This window comes from Vipera ursinii, assembly GCF_947247035.1.
Source record: "Vipera ursinii genome assembly, chromosome: 2".
Lineage (NCBI taxonomy): Eukaryota > Metazoa > Chordata > Lepidosauria > Squamata > Viperidae > Vipera > Vipera ursinii.
In genome coordinates this window covers 127324228-127347757 of record NC_139513.1, presented here as the reverse complement: position 1 = coordinate 127347757, position 23530 = coordinate 127324228, and the positions used below count along the sequence as shown (strand labels likewise).

General features: G+C 41.1%; 1 protein-coding gene across 1 annotated transcript in view; it reads right to left on the bottom strand.

Annotated features, from left to right (window-relative positions):
* Window positions 1–1757: 1757 nt before the first annotated feature.
* RPTOR (regulatory associated protein of MTOR complex 1) overlaps window positions 1758–23530 on the bottom strand; it is a 438767-nt gene continuing 416994 nt past the window's right edge. Inside the window, exons 33-35 of the mRNA XM_083354435.1 lie at window positions 5728–5844; window positions 4940–5069; window positions 1758–3862 (exon numbers count right to left, since the gene is read on the bottom strand). Of these exons, the coding sequence (XP_083210561.1) occupies window positions 3794–3862; window positions 4940–5069; window positions 5728–5844 (316 nt within the window). The 3' untranslated portion in view covers window positions 1758–3793. The remainder of the gene's footprint in view (window positions 3863–4939; window positions 5070–5727; window positions 5845–23530) is intronic.

Sequence of the window (23530 nt, the reverse complement as noted above, 5' to 3'; positions counted from 1 at the left end):
TGCCTCTCTTCCCCAATTTTTCCACCAGCTTCTTTCTTCACAGGTGGCTTTGTCTTTTCCTCACTTTTCCAGGGTGTTCCAAATGCACGCATTCTGCACATTCAGGCCGACCGTGCACGCCTCAGTCCTTGCACAGATCTGGCTGTTCTGAACACAGAATGATCCAAGCACAGCTTGCTTTGCCCAGCCTAGTGAAACAGTATTTTAGAAAGCTACTAGTCAGTTGCAAGCAAAAGCCCACTTAGTCAATGTTTCTGAGTGATTTGGGGCCAGCCAATATCTGTTACATTGGTGTAACATAGTTGTTACAAAGATAATGGTATATAAGGTTTCATGCCTGAGCAAAGGGTTGGATTACATGACCTCCAAGGTCCCTTCCAACTTTATTATTATAAAATGAGAGAGATAACAATGCACCCCATCTCGAGGAAGAGAAAAATGTGCCCTAATTTGTATGTTGGTTTTAGAGATTTTAAAGCACTTTGATGCCTTTATATCAATCATATTAATATTGGTCAGTATTACTCTTACTGTACTAAAGAAAGGGAGAGGCATTTAAAAACAGCATGTAAAGGCCTATCTAGGACTAGCTTATAGCCAAACAGCTCCTGGCTCCAGCTTCTGTTAATTATTCACCCAATGTCTTTTGGTTGGACTACAAAAGCTGTCTCTCAACACAATTTGCTGGCTGCAGATAATTTGAATTACAATCCCCCACATCTCCAGAGGTGAAAGGTCGTAAACCTCTTAATTTCTATATGAAAATGAGAACAGGAATGTCCTGTGTTGTCCTTTATATGTTAGAAAAAGTAGAGCTTCGGCTTCTTTACACAATAAAGCATGATACAGAAAATAGTGCTTGAACTACAATCTCTCCACCTTTTGGAATGTGACACAAGACTACCTGCATTAAACTTTTAATTAGCATTGCAGATAAAATACTAGTTTATATTCATCACAAAATGTGATCGGAGGTTTGATCGCACCCGCAGCTTCTTCTCGTAAAGGTGGAGAGGGCAGAATGCAAGTCATATTTAGAGCCAGTGCATTACTAAATGCAATACTTTACTAAAAAAAATGTGGGGGGGGGAAAAGAGAGGAAAACTTCTGTCATCTTGAGGGCTGTGTACAAGACCGAGAAGCATACCTAGTTGGTAGCACTCTCATCTGAGATTCACCTAGGTTACTGATTTTGTTTTTTCAAATTGACATGCTTTGATTTGGGGCAATGTTTATACTTTAAAAAAAAACTACGGAAAAGCTAAGAAACTCTATTGTGTCATTCCCAGAAGTAACAAAAACTAAAATGGTAGTCTATTTCTCCTCAATATCACACTTTCCCCAAAACCTAATTTTAGATTTTACCACACCTGAAAGGTTGAAATATTGTTGCAAGCGCCAGACATGTCAAGGCAGGCAGAGATTGGGAGTTATTGGGTTCACCTGTACTCATTTCTTTCTTGTTTGCTGTTTCTTCTCTATAGTGGGCTGTAGATCACAGGCAATCAGGAGCCAGGCGATTTTTCCAGGCTGATACACATATATTCATTCGCACACATAGACACCATTTTCTGCCCACCCGTTTTGAAAATCCAAGAGCAGAAATGGTAGAAATGTTAAGGCAGCAGAGAGGACTTACCTTCTCTTCTGCCCAAGAAAGGAGAGCTACAATCTCCTCCCCTCCCTCCCTCCCCCCCCAGGTTTTTTTCAGGGCATCAAAACAACAGGGAAGCCTAACGACCAGGGCTTCTTCTGGCATTTACATTTTATTAACATTTATTTCATTAATTGTTTTACTCTTACATTACAATCGTCTGGTGGTTTATTATTCCTTTTTCATTTTCCTGAAAATAAATAGAGAAGTGAACTCTGTAAGCTGGAGGCTTTCTGGAGTTTTGGTTAAACTTCATGATTGGATCACCATCTCAGATCTTTGAATGAAAAAAAAAAAAAAGCACAGCTCTCCATTTCAAAGGGAAAAAAAAATGATGGCATTTGAAAGAAAGACTACCATAGCCTTAGTTCTGGCTATGCAAGCTGAGAGGAAGCACGAGGAATCTTGTTCTTGAAATAAACACATCGGATATAGGTTACCCAAAAAAGAATAATCTTATTCTCATGTAATTGTGGTAGGTTAAGTCAGTTATAAATGGATCCCAGACTCTGGCTTGATGCTTAGGAGCACAATCAACTATTTAACCTTCCCTGAGTTAAATGCCACTTGGGGAGGGACAGGCATGGCAATGGGGGGGAGGGGGGGAGGAGACAAAGATTAAATGTTCCAGCAGAGAGGACTCTCGAATCAGCAAACTGGTGTATAAAATCACCACTTATTTATTTCTATCACTAATTTTGCAGCTTGGGCAATGGCTCTTAGCTAGCAAACTATGCAGAAAGCAAGCTTCATAATGAGAAGGTAGGAGGTGGATTTTGCAAGCAGGATAATGCTCAGTTCCATCATAGAAAAGATGAAGAGGATGGGTTCCTGCTCTTCATGGTTGCAAGACTTCTCTTTCATGCTTCTCCACAGCTTTGTGGACATCTGCCCTTGGAGCCAATACCAGAAGAATTAACACAATTCAGGCACAATTCACACCATTCAAGGAAGGCCTTCTGATTCTTAAGCTACTGAGGCAGTTTCCTATGTGAGATTATTTCTCTTAGGTTTGGCCAGTTCATGGTATCTGTAGTATGGGAAATCAACTGTTCTTTGCAGTGATCACGTGCCCTTGCAAATATAAAAGTCCCGGGCATGTACAAAGCTTGCCACTGTGCAAGTGTCTGAAGCAGAGAAAAGACTTCTGCGTGGGCACTGGCCTTAGGCCTGCTGCAAGGACCTGCATCCATTACTAAGCTGATCAATAGCACTTCCGTAAAAACAGAATTGGGGAGGGAGGGCGGATTTAAGGCAGTGGTACAATAAGTGAAATCTTTATTGTCTATGCAGAGGTAGCAGGCCATTTCTTGTGCTTAAGGGGTTCTACCATGAGTAAAAGCAGCAGAGGGTCACTGCTTAAGGATGGAGAGGGGAAGGTCTCTTGCCCTGTAATGCTTTTTCATGTAGCTACTCAGATGTACACCTGTTTTTCCAATGAACACCACAGAAACTGGGGTAGTTTCCTGTTTTCCCTTCCACAGTGGCAGCCAACTCTTATTATCTGCAGCATTAACATTCTCTCTCTCTCTCTCTCTCTCTCCCCCTTAAGATTCTCATTAATTTTTTTTCTTGTTTCTGGCAGGACGGTGAATGACAGAGATGGCCAGCGGCACACAGAGTGGAAAGATATGCATGGACTATCCAAATCGGGCAACCTGCTAGCATGCAACTGCCAGGGCAGCACTTGGCACAAAACAGGTAGCAGCCACAGACTTTCTAGGAAGAACATGTGGAACGGTAGGTATGTTCAGAATTCATTCCTGATTTAGAGGAAAACCCCATCTCTCTCTTCTGAGAAGAAGTTTAAACAGCCAGAGAAGCAGTCATTAGTGGTGGCGGCGGCGGTGGCGGCACTGGAACTCACTGAAAATTTAAGTTCTCCTTTTCCAATAGTTCCTGGAAGTTCTGGCTATGAAGAAGACCACGCTTCTCTCCCTCCACTCTGATACTGAATCATTAGTAGCCAAGTCAGGAAGAAAAAAAAATGTTCAAGTTACGGGGTTGCACAGCAGCAGCAGCAGCAGCAGCAGCAGCCAACACTAACATTCAAGTCATATTTTCACTATGTACATCGTAAGTGAGGCATGGTTTTGCCTGCCAGAAGACGTCCAGCCCTGACAAAGCAGTCACACGCTGTTATCTGATTCGTTTCTCTACCGAGTAGACAGAGATGTAGTAGTCATTGCTCCCGACTGCCAGATGAGGCTGTGGATACAAAAAAAAGTATATTATATACACAGGTAGAAGTTGTTGTTGTTGCTAGCTGCGAAGTCGTGTCCGACCCATCGCGACCCCCATGGACGACATTCCTCCAGCCTTCCTGTCCTCTACCATCTTCTGGAGTCCATTTAAGCTCACTCCAACTGCTTCAGCGACTCCATCCAGCCACCTCATTCTCTGTCGTCCCCTTCTTCTCTTGCCCTCCATCTTTCCCAGCATTAGGTAGAAGTAGAGACGTGTTAATTCTGATTGCCCTTAGTTGGCAGCCAAAATTTGTGCTTAGCACGAACCTTCCTCCGCCTATAAAGGGGAAGGAATTGACTGTAGGATCAAAGGCAGTTTGTTTCATCAGGTTTATCTGGTACTCCTGCCAAGGCAATCCCTCCTTCTGTGTCTCGGGGTGAATGGAGGGCGAATCTCATGCCTACAGTTCAACCCGGGGCGATTCAGAAAGCAGGGAAACATCTACTTTATCTGCTTTTCTGAACTGAGGTCCAGAAAATTGCTAGGAACCTCTCCAGAGTTGGTGGAAAGGTGGCATGTTGAAAACAGACATGTACACCAGGTAGCCGTGAGCTCATCTAATTCATAGAAAGCCTCCTGTGGATGTGTACTCAAGCTTCATCCATGTCACTAAACAAAACATGCACCAGGTGGACTGAAAGATCAGGAACACTGACAAGTTCAGGGGGCCTCATAATTGTGGACTGGATTTTACTTTCATTTAAAAAAAATGCACAAAAGTTGCTCATAAATGTTAAACTCACATGTTAAACGAGTGAGTTTTTCCATTTAATCAAACCTTGAAAGAATTTGAGAATCCTGATCTAATAATGGAAATGGCATTTGATGAAATGAACCGTTAGAATAGGTATATGTATATTTGGAATGAAGTTTTCCTAGGATAGAAACTCAAAATTAAAATAGTAATTGCAATGCTATTTATAAATGATAAAATTATAACTAATGCTATGCCCTCTGGTTATCTTTACCAATTCTCCTTTTAAACCCCCTTTTAAAAACATATTCAATTCTAGAAGAGAAGTGAGAAAGGAGACTGACCCAGTGTGGATGAAAAGCTAGGCAGCTGATGGCGCCTACTCTCTGGCCCATAAATCCATCATAATACTTGATATTGTTGATCAGCTCACCATGCCCATTGTAGATAGCAGTGAACTGATTCATAGAACCGCTGCAAAGTAAAACAGAACAATATTAATCTTCCAATAGCTGAGCAGACTTTTTCTACTCTGTTAATCTACCATGGATTCCAAGACATCTCATACCAGCCAAGTGATTTTTTTTAAAAAAAACCTCTTTGAATTTTCAACATAACTTTGTCCAAAAACAATCTTGTAGCAAAAGATGGAGATGCCCAACTGAAGTCATGGGTATAGGAATAGAACGTGCAACTTTGGGATGGTTTGATTTGATACCTCAGGTAGCCAACGGATGAAATTTGATATAAGCTGTTGACTAATCTCAATAAAGAAAATGCTTCTTCAAAGAGTTGAACCATAACAAACAAAAGCGAAGGTGCTGAGTTTAAGGAAAATTTTAAGAGATAAAACACAGCTTCACAAAACAAATGAAATAAGATACATTATTTATATCAAAAATAAAAATGTATTATGAGCTACAAAAAGGAGATGATTATATTAGATGGTAACAAAGAGGTACATAAAACTCATAAAAAGCTGCCATCTATGGCTTGTCCAAATGTTTGCAATTCAGATACGATATGCTTAATTAAGAAAAATAAATTGAAGTGTCTTTAAGAATAAGGTAATTCTTTCCTTTGATTTCTGGAGACACAAAAAGCTGCTTGGCTGAAAACCTTTAGATCTTACCATGCAAATAAGTTGGCTTGAGGGTGAATGTCCAAAGCTGTTAATCCTTTGACTATCTGGAGGACCTTTACTGATTCTGGCATTCTTGGATCAAAGAATCGGACATCTCCATTTACACTGCAGACAGATAAAGTGACTATTAATAATAATTTGTCCGAACATGGAAAAGAGACTTTGTGTATCTCAGAAACTTCTAATTAGCGTCAAATTAAGCAAGGGCAGAGTTAACGGCTTAGTTTATCAACATTTGTCCTTTTCCTTGTTAATCCTTGTGAGCCTCTTTTTCAGGAAGTATCCACAAAGTTCTAGGTAGTACAGAAATCAGCATGAACATATTTGATTCAACTCATTTGAATATAATGAAACAATGCATACGGTATGGGTCATTTCATTTTTTATTTCTCTAACACAGAAGGAAGACTCTCAACCTAGACAACTACCATGCCAAAGGTATTTCAGTCCACAAAAACAAAAGAGGTGTGGAAAGTGTCTCAGAAGGGACCCAACCTAGTTATCTGGAGAGTAAAAATGAAGAAGGGAAAAGATACTTTCAGATTTGCCAAGATTTGTTAATGTAGCCTTACAATAAGGATAGAGCTAATAATCCTGGTTGTGCTTCTTATCTGGACTACAGATAGTCCTTGACATATGACCTAACCTGAAAAGGGGACTTATAACCTGGATTCAAATTTCCGATGGTCAGCCAGTGGTCACCTGTCTGCACTCTAGGTGCACTGATGGCTGTTTGCAGCATCCCATGGTCATTTGACTGTGTTTTATGATGGTTTTGCTGAAAACATGTAGATACTTCTGGTTTTTTGGCAAGACAGCACCATAGGAAACAATGGGTTCATTTAACAACAATGGTATTTGCACTTACAATCACGGTGTTTGTAGTTACCATTGTGGAGTTTGCTTAATGACCATTGCAAAAAAAGCCATTTTATGACTGTTACGATTTATTACTGTAATGGGCATGCTTCATTAAAGTTGTAACTTGAGAACTATATGTTTCTCATGGGACTAACATCGATCTTGCAAGCCAAGCCCTTTTTGTTTCAGTGGATTGAGAAACCTTTTGCATGACAACTGTCTAGTCTGTGGCTTTTCCTCCTGTTCTCCCAAGACCATTCCCACAGACTCTTTGTGTAGCCATCACAAAAACTCTATCTGGGTTTTCTATTTATCTCATCTCGGGAACAAAGATGAGTGAGTTCTGAGAGATGGCAACCGACATGGATCTAAATCATGTGATGGAACCATTTCCCCATCATACTAGTTTTATTTATTATTTATCAACATTGATTGATTTCATTCAGGAGTTAGGCTGTTCAGGTTCTTTTATGGCAACTTGGCAACTTTAAGACTTGTGGACTTCAACTCCCAGAGTTCAACTCCCAGAGTTCCTCAGCCAGCCACAAGTCTTAAATTGCCAGGTTTGAAGACCCCTGTTTTATGGTAAAGAGTGCAGTATTGCCAGGTTTAGGAACACCTGTCTTATCTCAGGCCAGCGCATTCATTTTAGCCCAAAAATGTCAGAGAAGCACATCATGAGACAAGACTTACAGTAAACTTCTTCCCAATCATTTTTTGGCATAAGCAACTTTGTCTTGGCAAATTGTGAAGTCTTGTGGGGAGAGATTCTGATTAAGTGCAGTAATCTCATTTAAAAGCACATCACAGACGGGCAGCAGTAACCTAAGACATCTCTCTGACTTTTTTTAGAATGAATGATTTTGAAAGTGGAGGGAGTGTCACTCAGCTAATATAATAATTACAAAGAGATTCAAATTAGATTGTTGGAATATTGAATATTGACCTCAGCCTCTCTTGCACTTGCATTAAGAGAAATGATCACAAACAGCTGAAAAAAAGAAATCACAAAAATGGCATCAATAAGTCTGGCCAAAGACTCGAATGTCAGTGCAATAATTTAAATGCCAATATTGAAATGTAGCAGACAGTAATGGGAAATCTTTAGCTTAGTAGTTAAAACTGTTTTCCTTCAGACACATCAAGAACCTGGACATTAAAAGAACAGTAGGTGCTGCCATGGGCAAACCTCTTTAGATTGGAGAGGGTCTATCCTGGAGCCCTTGGGGTGTTACCTGTCCTGGTTCTGCTGTTAGAGATTTCTCAAGAGACGTTTCTTCAAACCTGGTAATTTTGAGATGTGTGGACTTCAGCTGTCTGGAGAATTCTGGGAGTTGAAGTCCACACATCTTAAAGTTGCCAAGTTTGAAAAACAATGTCCCAGCAGAAGGCAAGTAAAGACTTGATTGACTATTTCCATATAACAGAGCCAAGAAAACATGGGTGGGTGAGGGCAGGTTAGGAAGGGAAAAGACCAGAAAAGAACGGGGAAAGGAAGACAACTAGAATGTGTGAAACAGAAAAAAAGAGAGATGCTGGTTAGCCCCTGTTGGAAACCAAAACAGTCTAAATTAAGTACATGGATTGTTTTTCATACAAGGAGAAACAATGTAATTCCTGTATTGTCATGTTTCTCATACCAAACAACTGTTAAAACAAAATGGTAATTGTTTATGATCCACTGTTCCTGCAGCTGTGAAAAGGGAAGGAAACTGCCAATAATTTTGCCAACAGTGATGGCAAAGCTATCTATTTGGCATTCCAGGGTCAGCCTGTCAGTTTTTAGACTCTATTATTTGGGTGGATTTAGAAATCATATCTGTAGTGCCCTTATTGCAAATAGAAAGGTAGAAATAATTTGGGACTTCTGGTTTGCCAAGCCAGCCGACATAGACATCTGGAGGACGGCTCTTGTCTTCCACGTCCAGTTTCGCATCGCTGGGGGGTCCTAAAAGGGCCGAAGAACTGTCTTGGAGGGGCAACCAGATAGAAGGGGCTTTTGCAGAAATGTGGGGAAGCCTCAACCCCCCCATTAGTGCCTGCATTCCCTTCGTGTCGGCGGACGAAAGACTGGCCATAGTAATATGGCCAGTTACTAGGCTGCAGACAGCCGAAGTCAAACTTACCATCAGGCAACATTAAAGCAGCGTGGAAGAGACGGGGGTAAGATTCCTCTCTTATACCTTAATCTTCTTCTTTTCACCTAAATAAGCTGCTAAGTACCTTCCCCCCTGTGGAGAGGGAGGGGAGAATTCAACCCTCCCTTCAAATGTGGTGAGCATGCCCAGGGGTGTTTTTAAAAAAAAACATTGAAAAAAGAAACGGAATAAAAGAAAAGAATTTCCAAAGTACTTGGGGGACACCCAGAAGCTAAACCTGAAATTGCAATCTGACTTTCTCTTTAAAAAAATCAAGAAAATATTTAAGAAAAACAAGATAAGATTAACCTTGAACACCAGATGTGAAACTTCACTATGGAAGAGTTTCAAAAACAAATTTATGCTATGTGGGAAATATCTTACCAAACTTATCAGTTCCTTTCTACAGGTGGTGATGAAATAAGAGCTTTTGGAAAAGAATTAGAAAGCATCTTGAAGAAACAAACTCAAACTGTGACTACAACCAATATTTTATTGGGACAGAACTTAACAAAAAAAATTGAACATCAAATACATTGGCAGAAGAATTAAATATTCAACAAATACAGACTTTGGAAGATTATAATGGGAAACAGGTGGAAAAAAATTTATTCAGACCAGGACAATTATATCAAGAGGTGAAAATAATGAGAAGATTTGGTGCTGTTAACAGACTCCTCAATCCTTCAAAAGTGGAGACTGGAGGGCCACTTCAATATGATATAACAACACAAGAACGCTTTGATGACCCTGAGGCAAAGAAGCGAAAAATGACATGGCAAAGGAAGAAAGCAAGAATAAGATTGATGAAAGATGGACATTCTTAAGAGGCCTGAAATAGATAATACCAAAATAGACAAGATTGTACTTGGATTACGAGAGATTGTTTTGATGAGTAGATAAAAATACTAATTAAAAAATAAAAAAATAAAACAGATGTATGAATACTAACATTGAAATATTGAGTTCTTTAAATGATATGGATTAAGATGAATATATGTTAAGAATGATAGAATGTAACTAATATACTTGGATGTAGTGACATGAGAGGATGTATTAAATGTTGAAACGGAAGAAATTTTGGTTAATTTTTAATATGTGGAAACTATAAATGAGAAATAAGAATATTATATTGTCCTCCTCTTTCTCCTCCTTGCAATTGGTATCCTAATGACTACTATTCTAATATTGTACTACTAATATTGATATGAAAATGAGATAAATAAGAAGTGTATTACATTACTAGGTATTGGAGAAAATTGTGTAAAGAGAAAGGAGGTTATTTAGCAATATGAAAATGAGAAATTTTAAACATTTAATTAAAGCTAGAAAAGTATATAAGGTGTTTGATGTTTTAAAGATGGAATGTTAAAATATAAAATATACTAAAGTATTGATAAATATAAGAAAACTATTAAATGACTGATGGATAGCAATGAGAAGTATGTTAATTTAGATAAGAGATAGTATGTATTAAAGGAAAAAAGAGAGAGGAAGTATTGGTTACAACAATTTGGAGATTTGTAATAATATGTATTTGTCTGAAATGGAACTATTGTAACCCAGACACCACATTGCTTTTTAAAGATACTATTGTAATATTGGAAAACTAATAAAATAAAATAAAAAGAAATAATTTGATTTTTTTAAAAAACACACACACTACAGCATCCTCTTTATGTGATTCAGAGATGTGTGGATAGTGGTTTTTTAACCCTTCCTCTCTCCTTTTATGGAACTAGATTAATCATGCAATCAATCAATTAAAAAAAAGAATCTAAAAGATACCTATGAAATCCAGAGTATGAAGGAACTCTCTATAATTTGGGTTTCATACATATCTTTTAGAGGTTGTAGAATTGTGAATGCAGGTTGACTTTCCAAGAGTTACTTTGTGGAGTGGGGGGGGGTTTTGTTATTTATTTCAATCCTTTTTTAGGATTTTCTCTTGCTCGATATACAGTATGTATCATGAAACTGGTCTTCATAAGAAGTTGAAAAAAGTATATCAATAATTGATGAAACTTCAAAAATAATGAACTTGAATATCCTGTTTCTGCATCAAATTGCTTTAAAAACCATGAAAATAGTTCATTTTTATTGTAAAAATGTGATTTGTACAATAGTAAGATGTACTTATTGGCTACTTTGGATAATGTTCACAAAGATCTGATTGTGACACTTCTGCTTTCGGGGGAAAAAAATCAAGAGCTGAACTTTCACTTCTATGATCTTGTTGCTTTAGAGTTGCCACAGTCTGGACTGAAATTCTTAGGCCTGCCATCATGCTTTAGAGCAACTGCTGAAATAGCGGCCTTGAGTTCACAAAGGCTTGTTTCAATTCTATTGGAAGTGTCACACGCTCAAAGAAATCTCTCTCCTCAGGGTCAGGCCATTTCCACCTCAAAATGCTTCTTAGGAAGGAATAGTTGGAATACCTGCAGTGAATCTCAAGCCCAGCATTTCAAGCATAAACCATTTGGAGTTCAAACCATTTTGTACACTCCTACACAGGAGTCTTTCTGTGCCTTGTGGCTGATTAATGGCTTGCTCGGTAACAATTTTAAAGTATAAATGGTGATTTTAACAGAGTTGAAAGGGACCTTGGAGGTCTTCTAGTTCAACCCCCTGCTCAGGCAGGAAACCCTATAGCATTTCAGACAAATGGCTGACCAGTCTCTTCTTAAAAACTTCCAGTCTTGGAGCATTCACCACTTCTGGAGGCAGGTTGTTCCACTGGTTAATTGTTCTGTCAGGAATTTTCTCCTTAGTTCTAGGTTAGTTTCCATCTGTTGCTCCTTGCCCTGCCTTCAGGTGCTTTGGAGAATAGCTTGACTCCCTCTTCTTTTTGGCAACCCCTGAGATATTGCAACACTGCTATCATGTCCCCCCTCGTCCTTCTCTTCATTAAACTAGACATACCCAATTCCAGCAATCGTTCTTTATATGTTTTAGCCTCCAGTCCCCTAATCATCTTTGTTGCACTAAAGGAGTTGTGAAACTCCTTCTTTAGCCATTTCAGCAACGACCTCCACAATGTAATCCTGAAAAATGCTATACTGCTGGAAGCCTGGTGGGTGAGCCCCAAGGGACCTCCTTTGGCCAAGACCTATAATTTACTAGCATCCAGAGACCCAGTTAAAATATTTGGTCTCATTGTTAACTCTTAGCCATGACGGCGGCTAAGATATATACTGGAGTGTACTGGTTTACAGCTCCTGCACATACACTACAATATCTGTTTCCTCAGGCTATGTTTTTGATTTATTTATTTTGTGCTTTCCAATCAGCTGAGTTCTGGCAATTGTCTGGATTAGTCCCTGCAGTTTTCTTGGGAAGATTTTGGAATTGGTTTGCCCTTAGCTTCTTCTTAGGTTTGAGAGAGAGTGACTGTCCTAAGGTCACCCAGCTGGCTTTGTGCATCTGATGGAACTAGAAGTCACAGTCTCCCAGTTTCTAGCCTGGGCTTTAACCACTGCACCAAACTGCCTTTGTGCTTTTAATAATCACGGTCAAATGTAGCACACATTCTATCCTACTCAGCTCGTGTGAATAGAGATGCCACCTCTTAACTGATGGCACTGCCTACCTCTTTGGGCCTGTTCTGGGGCAGATGTGCTGAAATCCAAAGAGGTCTGAAAAGGTATCATCCAAGTAACATTCTCTCTCCACTAGCTTTTATTTTTTTAAGTTTGATCAAATAACAGACTGTCAGGTAACAAAGGGCTGTAACTAAATATAACCTGGCTTGAAAAATCTCTAGTGGGGTTTTGGACCTGTCACATTTTTCTACCATATGTATTATTTACTGTAGACTGAAAGTGGAGTTTATTAATAATTCTCTGCGTGTTTTGTTCTACCGATAGGATATTTCTTCAGCAATTTGTTCTTGCTCCTTGGCTGACTTCAATAACAATTGGATTTTCTGTTCTTTGCAAGCAGGAAGGTATGCATTTTAGAAGAACAAGAGCAAGGCTGACTCTAGAAGGGAAGCCTCTGTATTATGGCGAGGCACTCTGAAAGGGATGCAGGGGGAAAAAAGGGTGCTAGCTCTCGTGCACGCACTGCCTTCAGAGACTTTGGAGAACAGCTTGACTCCCTCTTCTTTGTGGCAGCCCCTGAGATATTGAAACACTGCTATCATGTCCCCCCTCATCCTTCTCTTCATTAAACAGTGCTTCTTAAACCACCATTGGAAGTAGTGAATGACTGTAATTTACTAGCAACATCAAACTGAGCAATCAGATCAGATTCAAACCATCTTAAAAGAAAAAAAAAACCCTTCTAATAAAATTTTGGTATATGCTACAACTGCTTCTAGAGCCATTTTCTTTACATCCATTGCTACAATCAGTGAAAACAAATTCTGTCAATAAAGTTGACTCTTTTAAGACTGCATTTGTGCTAAAATACTTGACAACCCTTTTCAAAAAAAGGCTCATTGGGCTAAGACAACACTGAGATTTGAGACTTAAAAATCTGAAATATCTGCCTATTGTTGAAAAAGGTTTTGGGCCAGTAACTTGGTCAGTGTCAAAGGAACCCGCTTTTTAGATTTGTTTCACAGGCAGTAGGAAAGACAGGACAATATTTGTTTATCTACAACTGTTGTCACTTTTTCTATGCCCTTTCTTGCTACAGTCATAAAAGCCGAATGTATAGAAGGAAAAAGAGATCTCCCCAGATCCCATAAGAATAAACAGACACGCTAGCTCTGTGTCTCTTGCAGACAGATCACACCTCTGAAGTTCGAACTGACCTTGCTTTCCTTGTGAAGGAAGGAGGAAAGAGGACAGGGGTGGTAGATTATTATTTTTCTCCTCTGTACACCTTTCTGTACACAAATCTCTTTTACAGTCTTCTGAATTAATAAATGTCAGTATTCACAATGTTACGATGTCTTGGCTGTGACTCTATGTTCTTTAAATGCTGTTGCTCAGTGCAACCATGCAATTCTTCCATAAATGGATGGCCCCCAGATGTGCCGGATGTCAACTCCCGGGATTACAGGGTAAATAACCTGCAGACTATCAGAAGTTGCTTAACTAGGAACCTTCAACATCTCTCTTGACACAACACAGTGGCTGGACTGCAGGAACCCCTCCCTAAATTATATTATTCATCCAGGCTCAGAAATGCTGCATATGCCTAATATGACCAGATTTCAAATTTGGGGAGAGGGCTTTCCCTGCTTTAGACAGAGATATTTCTCCCTTGAAAGATCAGTTGTGCAGTTTGGGGTGTGTGTGTGTGTCCTTGGGGACTCTGTGGGGTCCCCAAATTCTGTAGGCTGCCCAAGAAGAAAGCTGCCCTGGCATCAGCTGCTCTTTCGGGAGCAGCTTGTGTGCTACCAGTTCTCTCCTCTTGACTGTGGAAGACATCTGCGCTCTTCAGCCCTGCTCTTCTTTAGTATGTTTTAAGACAGGGGTCCCCAACCCCCGGTCCGTGGCATGCCAGCAACTGGTCCGCACAAACAAGCAAAGCAAACAAAGAAGCAAAATGTATTCTATTTGGATTTTCATTATTTTTTATTGAATTTTGCTAACCGTGGGATGTTTTTGCTGAGACCATGTGGGATATAAGTATACCAAAATAAATAATCAGCAGTGAGTACTTAAGGAGGCACAGGGGCTTAGTCCTGGGATGACAGAAATTAAGTCACACGGTTTTAGGCAATATTAGGTGACAATCAGCTCTTGTGTTGCTGCAGACTTACACTGGAAAGCTCCCTGTTTTGTCTAATATTAGCCAGGATTCTTATCACTGGATTTGCACAACAGATTTAACCTAGTGATCATATCTGCTTGTTTCCTTGATTTGCAAAATACATTTCTAGCTTGCCTTTCCTCTGGGACATTCAATTCAATATATATTCACAAAGCTTACATTCTTTCCCTTCTATAGCACGTATTCTCTACTGGAGTGGAGTATTCTCTACCAATTAGCCTTAGGTCTCCTTAGCTTCAGAAAATTTGTTGTATCAAATTCTTTCATGGCATGCCTGAATTGCATCCTCTTTTGGTAAAGCAAACTGAACAGCATGTTACTGAAGATAATAGGGAAGGTATGTGGGAATCAACACATACTCGGTTCCAAGGAAGATATGAGTCCCTTCTGAATCCGAATGAGAAATGCTATTGCTGAAAATTCTGACAATTCCCAATGGCAGGGCATAATTCAACCACCACACAGAGACTTCCAGGGGAAGTATGGTGAGCTGAAGATGTCTCTGCAAAAGCAAATCTGATGACCACAGCAAGATTGGTTGCTTGGGCTCTGGATAAAGAGAGGATGAGAGATTGCCCAAATGTGCTCTGGATGACTACTCCTGATAAGGAGATTGCATGATAGCACTTTTCTGTGGGTTTGAATGCTGGGAGATGAAGGGATCAGCTAACTTGCTCATAACCATGGCAGAGTAAAGGACACTAGATTCGCAAACCTCACTTTCTAATCACTTTTGGAAATTGTCTTGTTGTTGTTAGTTGAATTCATTGAATTACATAAGCCCCTTCGCCACGACAAGGCAGTAATCCACGAAGGGGGAAAAGACCTTAGGAACAACAAATCTGAAAAGTCATTAGTTAAGTTTGTTCAACTCTGAACAAAAGAAAAAAAATATTGTAAGCCTAAAAACTTAAAGAGTTTGAAATAAATACAAAAAATAAAATAAGATTATGATGTAAGAAAGTTGCAAATGGATTAAGGCTCTAGATACATTTGGAGTGTTGACTTTTACTATAAGGTTTTGGAATTAATTACTGTATAAAAAAACAACTTCTCATAGGAAACAGATTTATTTTGGCTATCCTGGCTATCCTGTAAGTTATAACAAGGTAAGTGACTATGATTTCAGAAACTTGACACTACAGTAGAAGACTCTAAATAGAAGGAAAAAAACCATACAAGCCTGTTCTGATATCGGTTAGTACTGGGAGTTACAAAATCACACAAAACATTATTGTATTACAAACCTTAAGGGGTCTTTGAAGAATGGAGCCAGAAACAAGTACGTAATTACGATATCAGCCCCTGCCCTGTGGAACCTCTTGCCCCTCCAGTGTGAGGTCAGTCCCAAGCCGCCTGACCTTTTGTAAGAGCCTAAAGACTTGGCTCTGCCAGTTAGCTTGGGGCTCCAATGAGGAAGCATCACAAGGGAAGTGGCTGATCTATTAACAACGGATCCTGCCTCCCCTAACATCCTGCTCCTGCCCTCTCCATCTTTTAATAGTCTGTAGTGTTTGAATTTAAATAAATAAACTTCATTAAATAAATGAAAACATAAAACTTTTAAATAAAGCTCTTAATGAAGAAATGACAGCGGTGGAGCAAATTTTATCTATTAAGACAGAGAAAGCAGAGAAAGTAGAGTTACAGATGAATGATTTGAAAAAGTATACTTTACTAGATATACAAAAGAAACTGGCTAAAGTTTTAAAAATTAAAAGAGAAATACAAATTATAAACCAATAAAATGGTTTGCAATAGGTTTTCTTATTGGCTCTACAAAAGAGGCTTGTTGAAACCTTGAAGACAAAGAAGACCTGAAGAGAAATCAAATCCTATGACAATATTTGATTGAATTAAAGATGAAGACTGTTAGAAGTAAAAGGAAGCAATATAAAGTTAGTTTATTTGATCATGTTCAGACAAGATTTTTTTTTGTGCTAAGTTCTGGACTTTTATGGAATTTTTGCTGGCAGCAGGATGGAAATATTGAAGCTTTATGGATTTGCTTACTAAGGAATGGGATATGAGATGAAGAGATATATATTGGTAACCTTATAGGATGTGAAGAGGTTTTTTTTTAAAATACTTATTGTGATGAAAGTTAGAAGTCACTTCTTTATATATGTCCTTTTTATTAAATTCTTTTCTTTTTCTTGTTTCTTTTTTGTTTTTCCTGCAGTTTTTATTCTTTTTTCTATTCTTATCTCTTTCTGCAAATTTAGTTCATATTAGTTTTTACTATTATAATCAAAAGTCTTAATACAATTATATTCCTGAAAAAGGAAACTATTACACAGACCTTCACATCGTGCAAATGAAAGTACTTTACTTCATTCCTAGGGAAAATAAGAATGGCAGAATTTGCTGCTCAATAGCAGTTGCAGGGCATATTACATCCGAGAGCTTCCCTATGCAGCCAGACCTCTACTTACTGGGTATAACACCAGACAATATTGACAAAAGAGATTGGTGTTTATTTGTTCATGTCTCAACAGCGGTGAGGATGGCCTTTGCCCAATTGTGGAAGGACCCAGATATACCCCCTGATCATTTGATAATAAACAAGATTCTCTGTTGTGCCGAGGTGGACAGGTTAACGTATATTTTAAAAGATAAACGTGAACCACTATATAACATAAGTTGGAACAAATGTTTTGTATGGCTTAAAAGAAGGCTCAATTTAGGAGACGAGTGATGAGATCGCCCACTCAATTGATTTGTGTAATTTATTAGGCCTACAAGGTTGATAAGATATGACCAATGGTAGTTTTTTTTTCTTTTTTTTCTTTTTCTAATGATAAGGATATTCTATGTATTGGAAAGTTTAGCTGGGATGATATATTTTTTGTTAATAGAAGAGTAGATATAACTCTCGGTCTGTTTTTGTTACATGTTTTGTGCCAGCCATGGCAGTTCCCCAAATAGGTCATCAGATGGAGCAAAGAGGCTTCTTTGCTCCCCTGCAGCAGCCCCATTGGCGAGAGAGTTTTATGGCTAGGGAGGGGCCGAGACCCCCCATAAATACCTCTGCCCAGGGGCTGCTTCTTTGTTCTAGCTCTGCTTCTCTTTCTATCTATCTTCTCTCATAGAAGCATGGATGCTTCCATGCCATATAGCTCTTTTTATATAACCTGTCGATGAATAAAGCTTCATAATGACTGCATCTCTGCATTCTGCCTATTTCACTTTGGAAGCACCTTAACGTTCCATCGATCTCTTGTGAAAGCTGCTTCACAAGTTGGTAGCAGAGGATGGTTTGAAAGGCCCGACCAAATCAACATGAACTAGTTGATATGGGAATTGGGTCTTACGCAGTGATGTTTTTGGGATAGGCGCAGCTTTCCTCTTTGACTTCTTACAGATTGCACAGTCCAGGAATACCTCACAATCTTTGAGCTGGACTCCCTCAGCAAACTCTCCCATCTTTTTAACTACAGGGAAGCTTGCATGACCTAATCTTCGGTGCAAAATATGGGCACACTTATCGTGGAGTGGCTTCCCGACTGACACCCTCTTGGCTTTGGTAGCCTTGAGCGGTGCTTCAGGTGACAGCTGAGGTTGGGATTTCTTATCCACACTGCCTTGCTGTGGGGGCTTGGATGCAACCGCTTCACCCTTGCGGTCGTTAAGCAGCCTTGGGGTTGTCTGTGAGGCCCCTTCTAAGGGGGAGAAATATGGCAAATCATCTATGATGGCTATATTTCCAATGACCCTCTGGTCCCGGGTGACATGACCTCCCCCTTTGCGAAATAAAACTTCCACCCCGTCATCGTCACATAACTTGATAATGCTCAACAGGTTGTTGGCAATAGAGGGCGCGTGTAAGACACCTTCAATTTTTCCAAGCCCGGGTAGAGAAACCGTGCCCTCCCCAATAACCAAAGCTTTATCACCGTTGGCCACCTTGACAGATGAGTTAATTTTCTTTAACCTTTTAAAACCTTGACTCACATTAGTAATGTGAGATGAAGCTCCAGAGTCCAGCAACCATAAGTCAGTGGAGCTATCAGCTCTTGTGGTGGGGGCACAGGTAGACACAAGATTGTTAGTACTTTTGGCCCCGCCACGGCCCCTTCCTTGTCCCTTGCCCCTACCTTGATTGGGACCACGCTTGGGGCCTTGTTGAAAATGGGGGCAGTCCTTCTTGAGGTGCCCCTCAGAGCCACAGGTGAAACACTTGAGTAGAGCATTAACCCGCTCTGAGTTGCGGTGTCGTGTGTTGGCTGGCTGGCTGGTGACTCTGTTGTATTCTCCTGTATGTCTACGTCTGCTATCTTCGTCAATGAGTCTGCCCTCGAGGTAGGACAGAGGCATGGGTCCATCCCTGCCCCCTTCCAGGGAAATAATAAAATTGTTCCAACTTTTGTCCAGGGAAGCCACAATAACTGCGACCAAGTTCTCTTCAGGTATTCGGTAATTTTTGGACATTAGTTGCGCCCTGAGGGATTTTAATTTTCCAAGATGTTCTGCCATGCTGGCCCCAAACCTGAGTCTTGTGTTGTAAAACTCAGTTGTGAGTCTGGTGAGAGAACCCATGCTCTTGCTGTTGAATAAATTGTATAATAGGCGCAAGGCTGCGCAAGCTGTGAGTCCATCTGGAATGCTAGGGAACATATTATCATCGATGGACTCCATCAGAGTGGAAAAAGTCTGTCTATGAAGCCACTCTTCTCGTGAGCTCCACGGGAAAGGTGGTGGGTTCAGGGCCATTTCAAGAATCCCATCCTTCAATAGACATACCTGCAAATTTCTATTCCAACTGTGATAGTTCTCACCCCCAATTTTCAATTTTTCAAAGTTGGGATTCAACGGGGTGGCAATTAGAAACGTATTATCCCATTCTTGGAGCATTTGGGAGGTTGGCATTGAAAAAAATGGTAAAGGTACCCCTCTAGTGGGCGTTGGTGGTATATTTCTCTGATTTTCAGATGGCCCCCCTTCTGGGTTAAAAAGCCCGTACTGGGCATGACCGGAAAACATGTGATCAGGGGGTGGGCGGAGCCCAAGATTGCCGGCCGGCACTTGGTTTTTAAAATGCTCTGGAAATCCTTCCTGGAGCCCCCCCGGCCCTGCATTGCCTTGAAGACCTTGGGGATGGCTAAAGCCGATGCTGGAGGAGGGGGCCAACCCCCCCCCAAAGGCCAAGTAAGGAGAGCGCCTGGGCGGGGGCGAAAGGAAGGCTGGGGGCCCCGGAGAGAGGGTCGGGGGCCTTGGGGGGTAATGAGCAGTCTTATAGCCATCATAGCTCACGAGGGTTTCTGCTGGAGAGAGCCCAGGAGTTTGCATGTTGCTATGGCAGGATGCCAGGGGTTGCTGGGCCTCCAGACTTAATTGAGGCCTTTCTTTGTTAGAAAATGTGGGCGCACAGGGGGCTGCCATCTTGCTTCCGGTGCCGGGCCATGCGGTCTCCCTGGGCGGAGCCATCTTGTTTCCTGTTGCCCCAGGAAGCTGTAGGTCACAGTTAGGCAGGGGATTTCGCGCCGAAAGCCCTGGGGTCCCGGGGTTACTCAGGGTGGCAGGCGCCATATTAAGGGGCCTCGTGGTGGTATTATCTGTGAACTCAGGACCGTCCTTGTGAGTATGGTTGTAAAAGTCGCTTTGCATTGGGCTGTGCGTAGGATTAGATTCTGCCATTTTGCATTTGGCCAATAACTCCTCTATCTTTTCTTTTTGAGATAGAGCGAACCCCCCCTTAGTGGCCAAAATATGCACACCCAAGTACTTATCAACCCGCGGAAGAAAAAGGCGGTGAGTGGCAGAAGGTAAGGAGGTCAAAGCGGTCCAACAAAGGCATCCCGCCAAAGAGAATTGACATTGGGCACATCGCGTCTGTTAACAGCGTTGTGGTCACCCCAAAATCCTTCTCTGACATCCAGGAGCTGCCCATCGAAGAACAGGAGAAATGGCAGCTCGCGATGGAGAAGGAAATGCAGAGCTTAAAACAACTCAAGGTCTTCACCCCCCAGCAACCTCCAAAGGAGAGGAAAGTCATTGGCACAAGGTGGGTTTACAAGGCAAAACCACTTGCCAATGGCCTCTACCTGTATAAGGCCCGTTTGGTAGCTCAGGGATTCGCCCAACGCTATATGGAAGACTATGGCGAGACATACTCTCCAACTGTCCGGGCAGAGAGCGTCAAGACCGCCCTCGTGACTGCAGCTGCTCTGGGGGAGGAAGTCTTCCAATTCGACATCCAGACGGCTTACCTCCACGCCAAATTGGACCGGCAGATCTACGTGAAGGCCCCTCCTGGCTACCAGCAAGAAGGGGAAAATACATGGTTACTTCACAAAGGGTTATATGGTCTCAAACAGTCAGGGAAACTATGGTATGACTGCCTTAGAAAAAGTTTAGAACGAGTTGGTTTCACTGCATCCCGTGCAGATAAATGTGTTTTCACACGCAACTCAAAGGGTACCACAGAAAGGGTGTTAGTTTATGTGGACGACCTACTATATGTAGGACCTGACAAGGAAGGGTGTGATGAATTTGCCAAGGCCCTGGAAGAAAAGTTCACTTTGAAATCTTTGGGGCGGGTTGATAAGTACTTGGGTGTGCATATTTTGGCCACTAAGGGGGGGTTCGCTCTATCTCAAAAAGAAAAGATAGAGGAGTTATTGGCCAAATGCAAAATGGCAGAATCTAATCCTACGCACAGCCCAATGCAAAGCGACTTTTACAACCATACTCACAAGGACGGTCCTGAGTTCACAGATAATACACTTTACAGATCTGTGATTGGCTCCTTGCTATATATCAGCAATTGGAGCAGGCCTGACATAGCTTTAGCTGTAAATCTATTGTCCAGGCATGTGGAACACCCAAAGGAATTCCACTGGACTGCTGTTAAGAGGGTACTTAGGTACCTCAGGGGCACGACCGATGCCCTCCTTGTGCTGGAACCAGAGAAGGGGGAGACGGCCCAGCTCTCTGCTTACTCAGACGCAGACTGGGCTGGCGACACCAAAAGTAGGCGGAGCACTTCTGGTATTCTCATATTGCTAAATGGCTGCCCAGTACATTGGCATGTTAGGCAGCAAAAATTTGTTTCTTGCTCCACGGCCGAGGCTGAATATGCCAGCCTGTCAGACACGGCCAATGATTTGACTTGGTTCAATGAGCTGATAACGAGCATCTGGGCAGCTCCTCCTCTGCCCATCCAAATTCTAGAGGACAACACAGCCGCCATTGCAATCTCGGAGGCTTATGCAGTAGGCTCTAGATCTCGCCACATAGACATACGCTATAAAAATGTCAGACAGCTTGTCAAAGAGGGTTTTATACGTGTAGAGCACTGTAATACAGTTGACCAGATAGCTGATCTGTTCACCAAACCTCTTCCCATTGACCGGCACAACCTTCTGTGTAAGCGTTTGTGTTTGGCCTTCTGAATGTTTTTATACATGTCTATGACACCTGCTTGCCCCTCACACACATTCACTGGTCCCTGTCATTGGCTGGCAAGAAGGGGAATTGTTACATGTTTTGTGCCAGCCATGGCAGTTCCCCAAATAGGTCATCAGATGGAGCAAAGAGGCTTCTTTGCTCCCCTGCAGCAGCCCCATTGGCGAGAGAGTTTTATGGCTAGGGAGGGGCTGAGACCCCCCATAAATACCTCTGCCCAGGGGCTGCTTCTTTGTTCTAGCTCTGCTTCTCTTTCTATCTATCTTCTCTCATAGAAGCATGGATGCTTCCATGCCATATAGCTCTTTTTATATAACCTGTCGATGAATAAAGCTTCATAATGACTGCATCTCTGCATTCTGCCTATTTCGCTTGGAAGCACCTTAACGTTCCATCGATCTCTTGTGAAAGCTGCTTCACAGTTTTATTTGTTTTTCACGATTAGTACTATGTGATTATATGGTTTGTGTCTTTAAACCCATTGTCCCTTTCCCTATGTATTATTCTGTTGTCAATTTTACTGTAAATAATTAATAAAGACTTTTTTTTTTAAAAAAAAGAGAGAATTATATGCTTTTTTAGCCCAGGCTACAGAGAACAACTTCTCTAAAAAAAACACAAATGGCAATGTAGAGGCAATAAATTATATTCTGCTGTCCCGTGAATGGAACACTTAATAGAGAGAGTGCTCTCTCATCATATTTATTGAGAATAAGGAATGGATTTATGCACAAAAATTTGCTAGATGGGAAAATAACTTCTCATAGCAATAAGCTCAGAACATGCAATGAAATCTCTCCTACCTTTTTATTTATTTCCTTTCTTGCTAGCAAAAGATTTGTGAGTGTCAATGTGATCTAGAAGTTAAGATAATGAACTAGGAATGAAGTTCAAGGCCACATTCTACCATGGAAGCTCAACTGGCAGACAACTCTCTCTGTCACTCCAACCTGCCTCACAGTCTGGTTACTTTTAGGGGGTGGGGAAACTACTGGAGGGAGAACCAAGTCTGTTGCCTTGGTTCTTCAAGGAAAGGGAAGTTACAGATCTAATGAGCAAATTACTTCTTTTGGCTAGTTACCCAATTCTTCTCTTTTACTTCAGAGTCAGGAAAAAAAAATCTGGTTAAAGTGGAGGATTGTTCCTTTTAAAGTTTTCAAAATGAGAGCTGTCCGCTCAGATTTCTTCCTAAGGATAAAGAAAGCAGGCCTGAAAGCTGGGCCCTATTTCCAGACTTGTTGATTGCAACACTTGTGTTTGTGTCCTTGAGAGTCCAAGAGGTTACCTGGAAAGAGTTTGCCTTTTCTCTTGGATTGGGGTGCTCCCTCTTACAAATACTGCTGTCCTCCCTGTATACAGGTAGTCCTTGACTTACAACAGTTCATTTAGTGACCATTCAAGGTTATAACAGCACTGAAAAAAGTGACTTATGACTGTTTTCCACACTTAGGGGCACTGCAGCATCCCCATGGTCACATGATCAAAATTTGGAAACTTGACATCTGACTCATCTATGTGAGTGCTGCAGTGTCCTGGGGTCACCTTTTGCGACTTTCTGACAGGCAAAGTCAATGGGGAAGCCAGATTCACTTAACAACCATCTTACTAACTTAACAACACCAGTGATTCACTAAATGACTGTGGCGAGAAAGGTCATC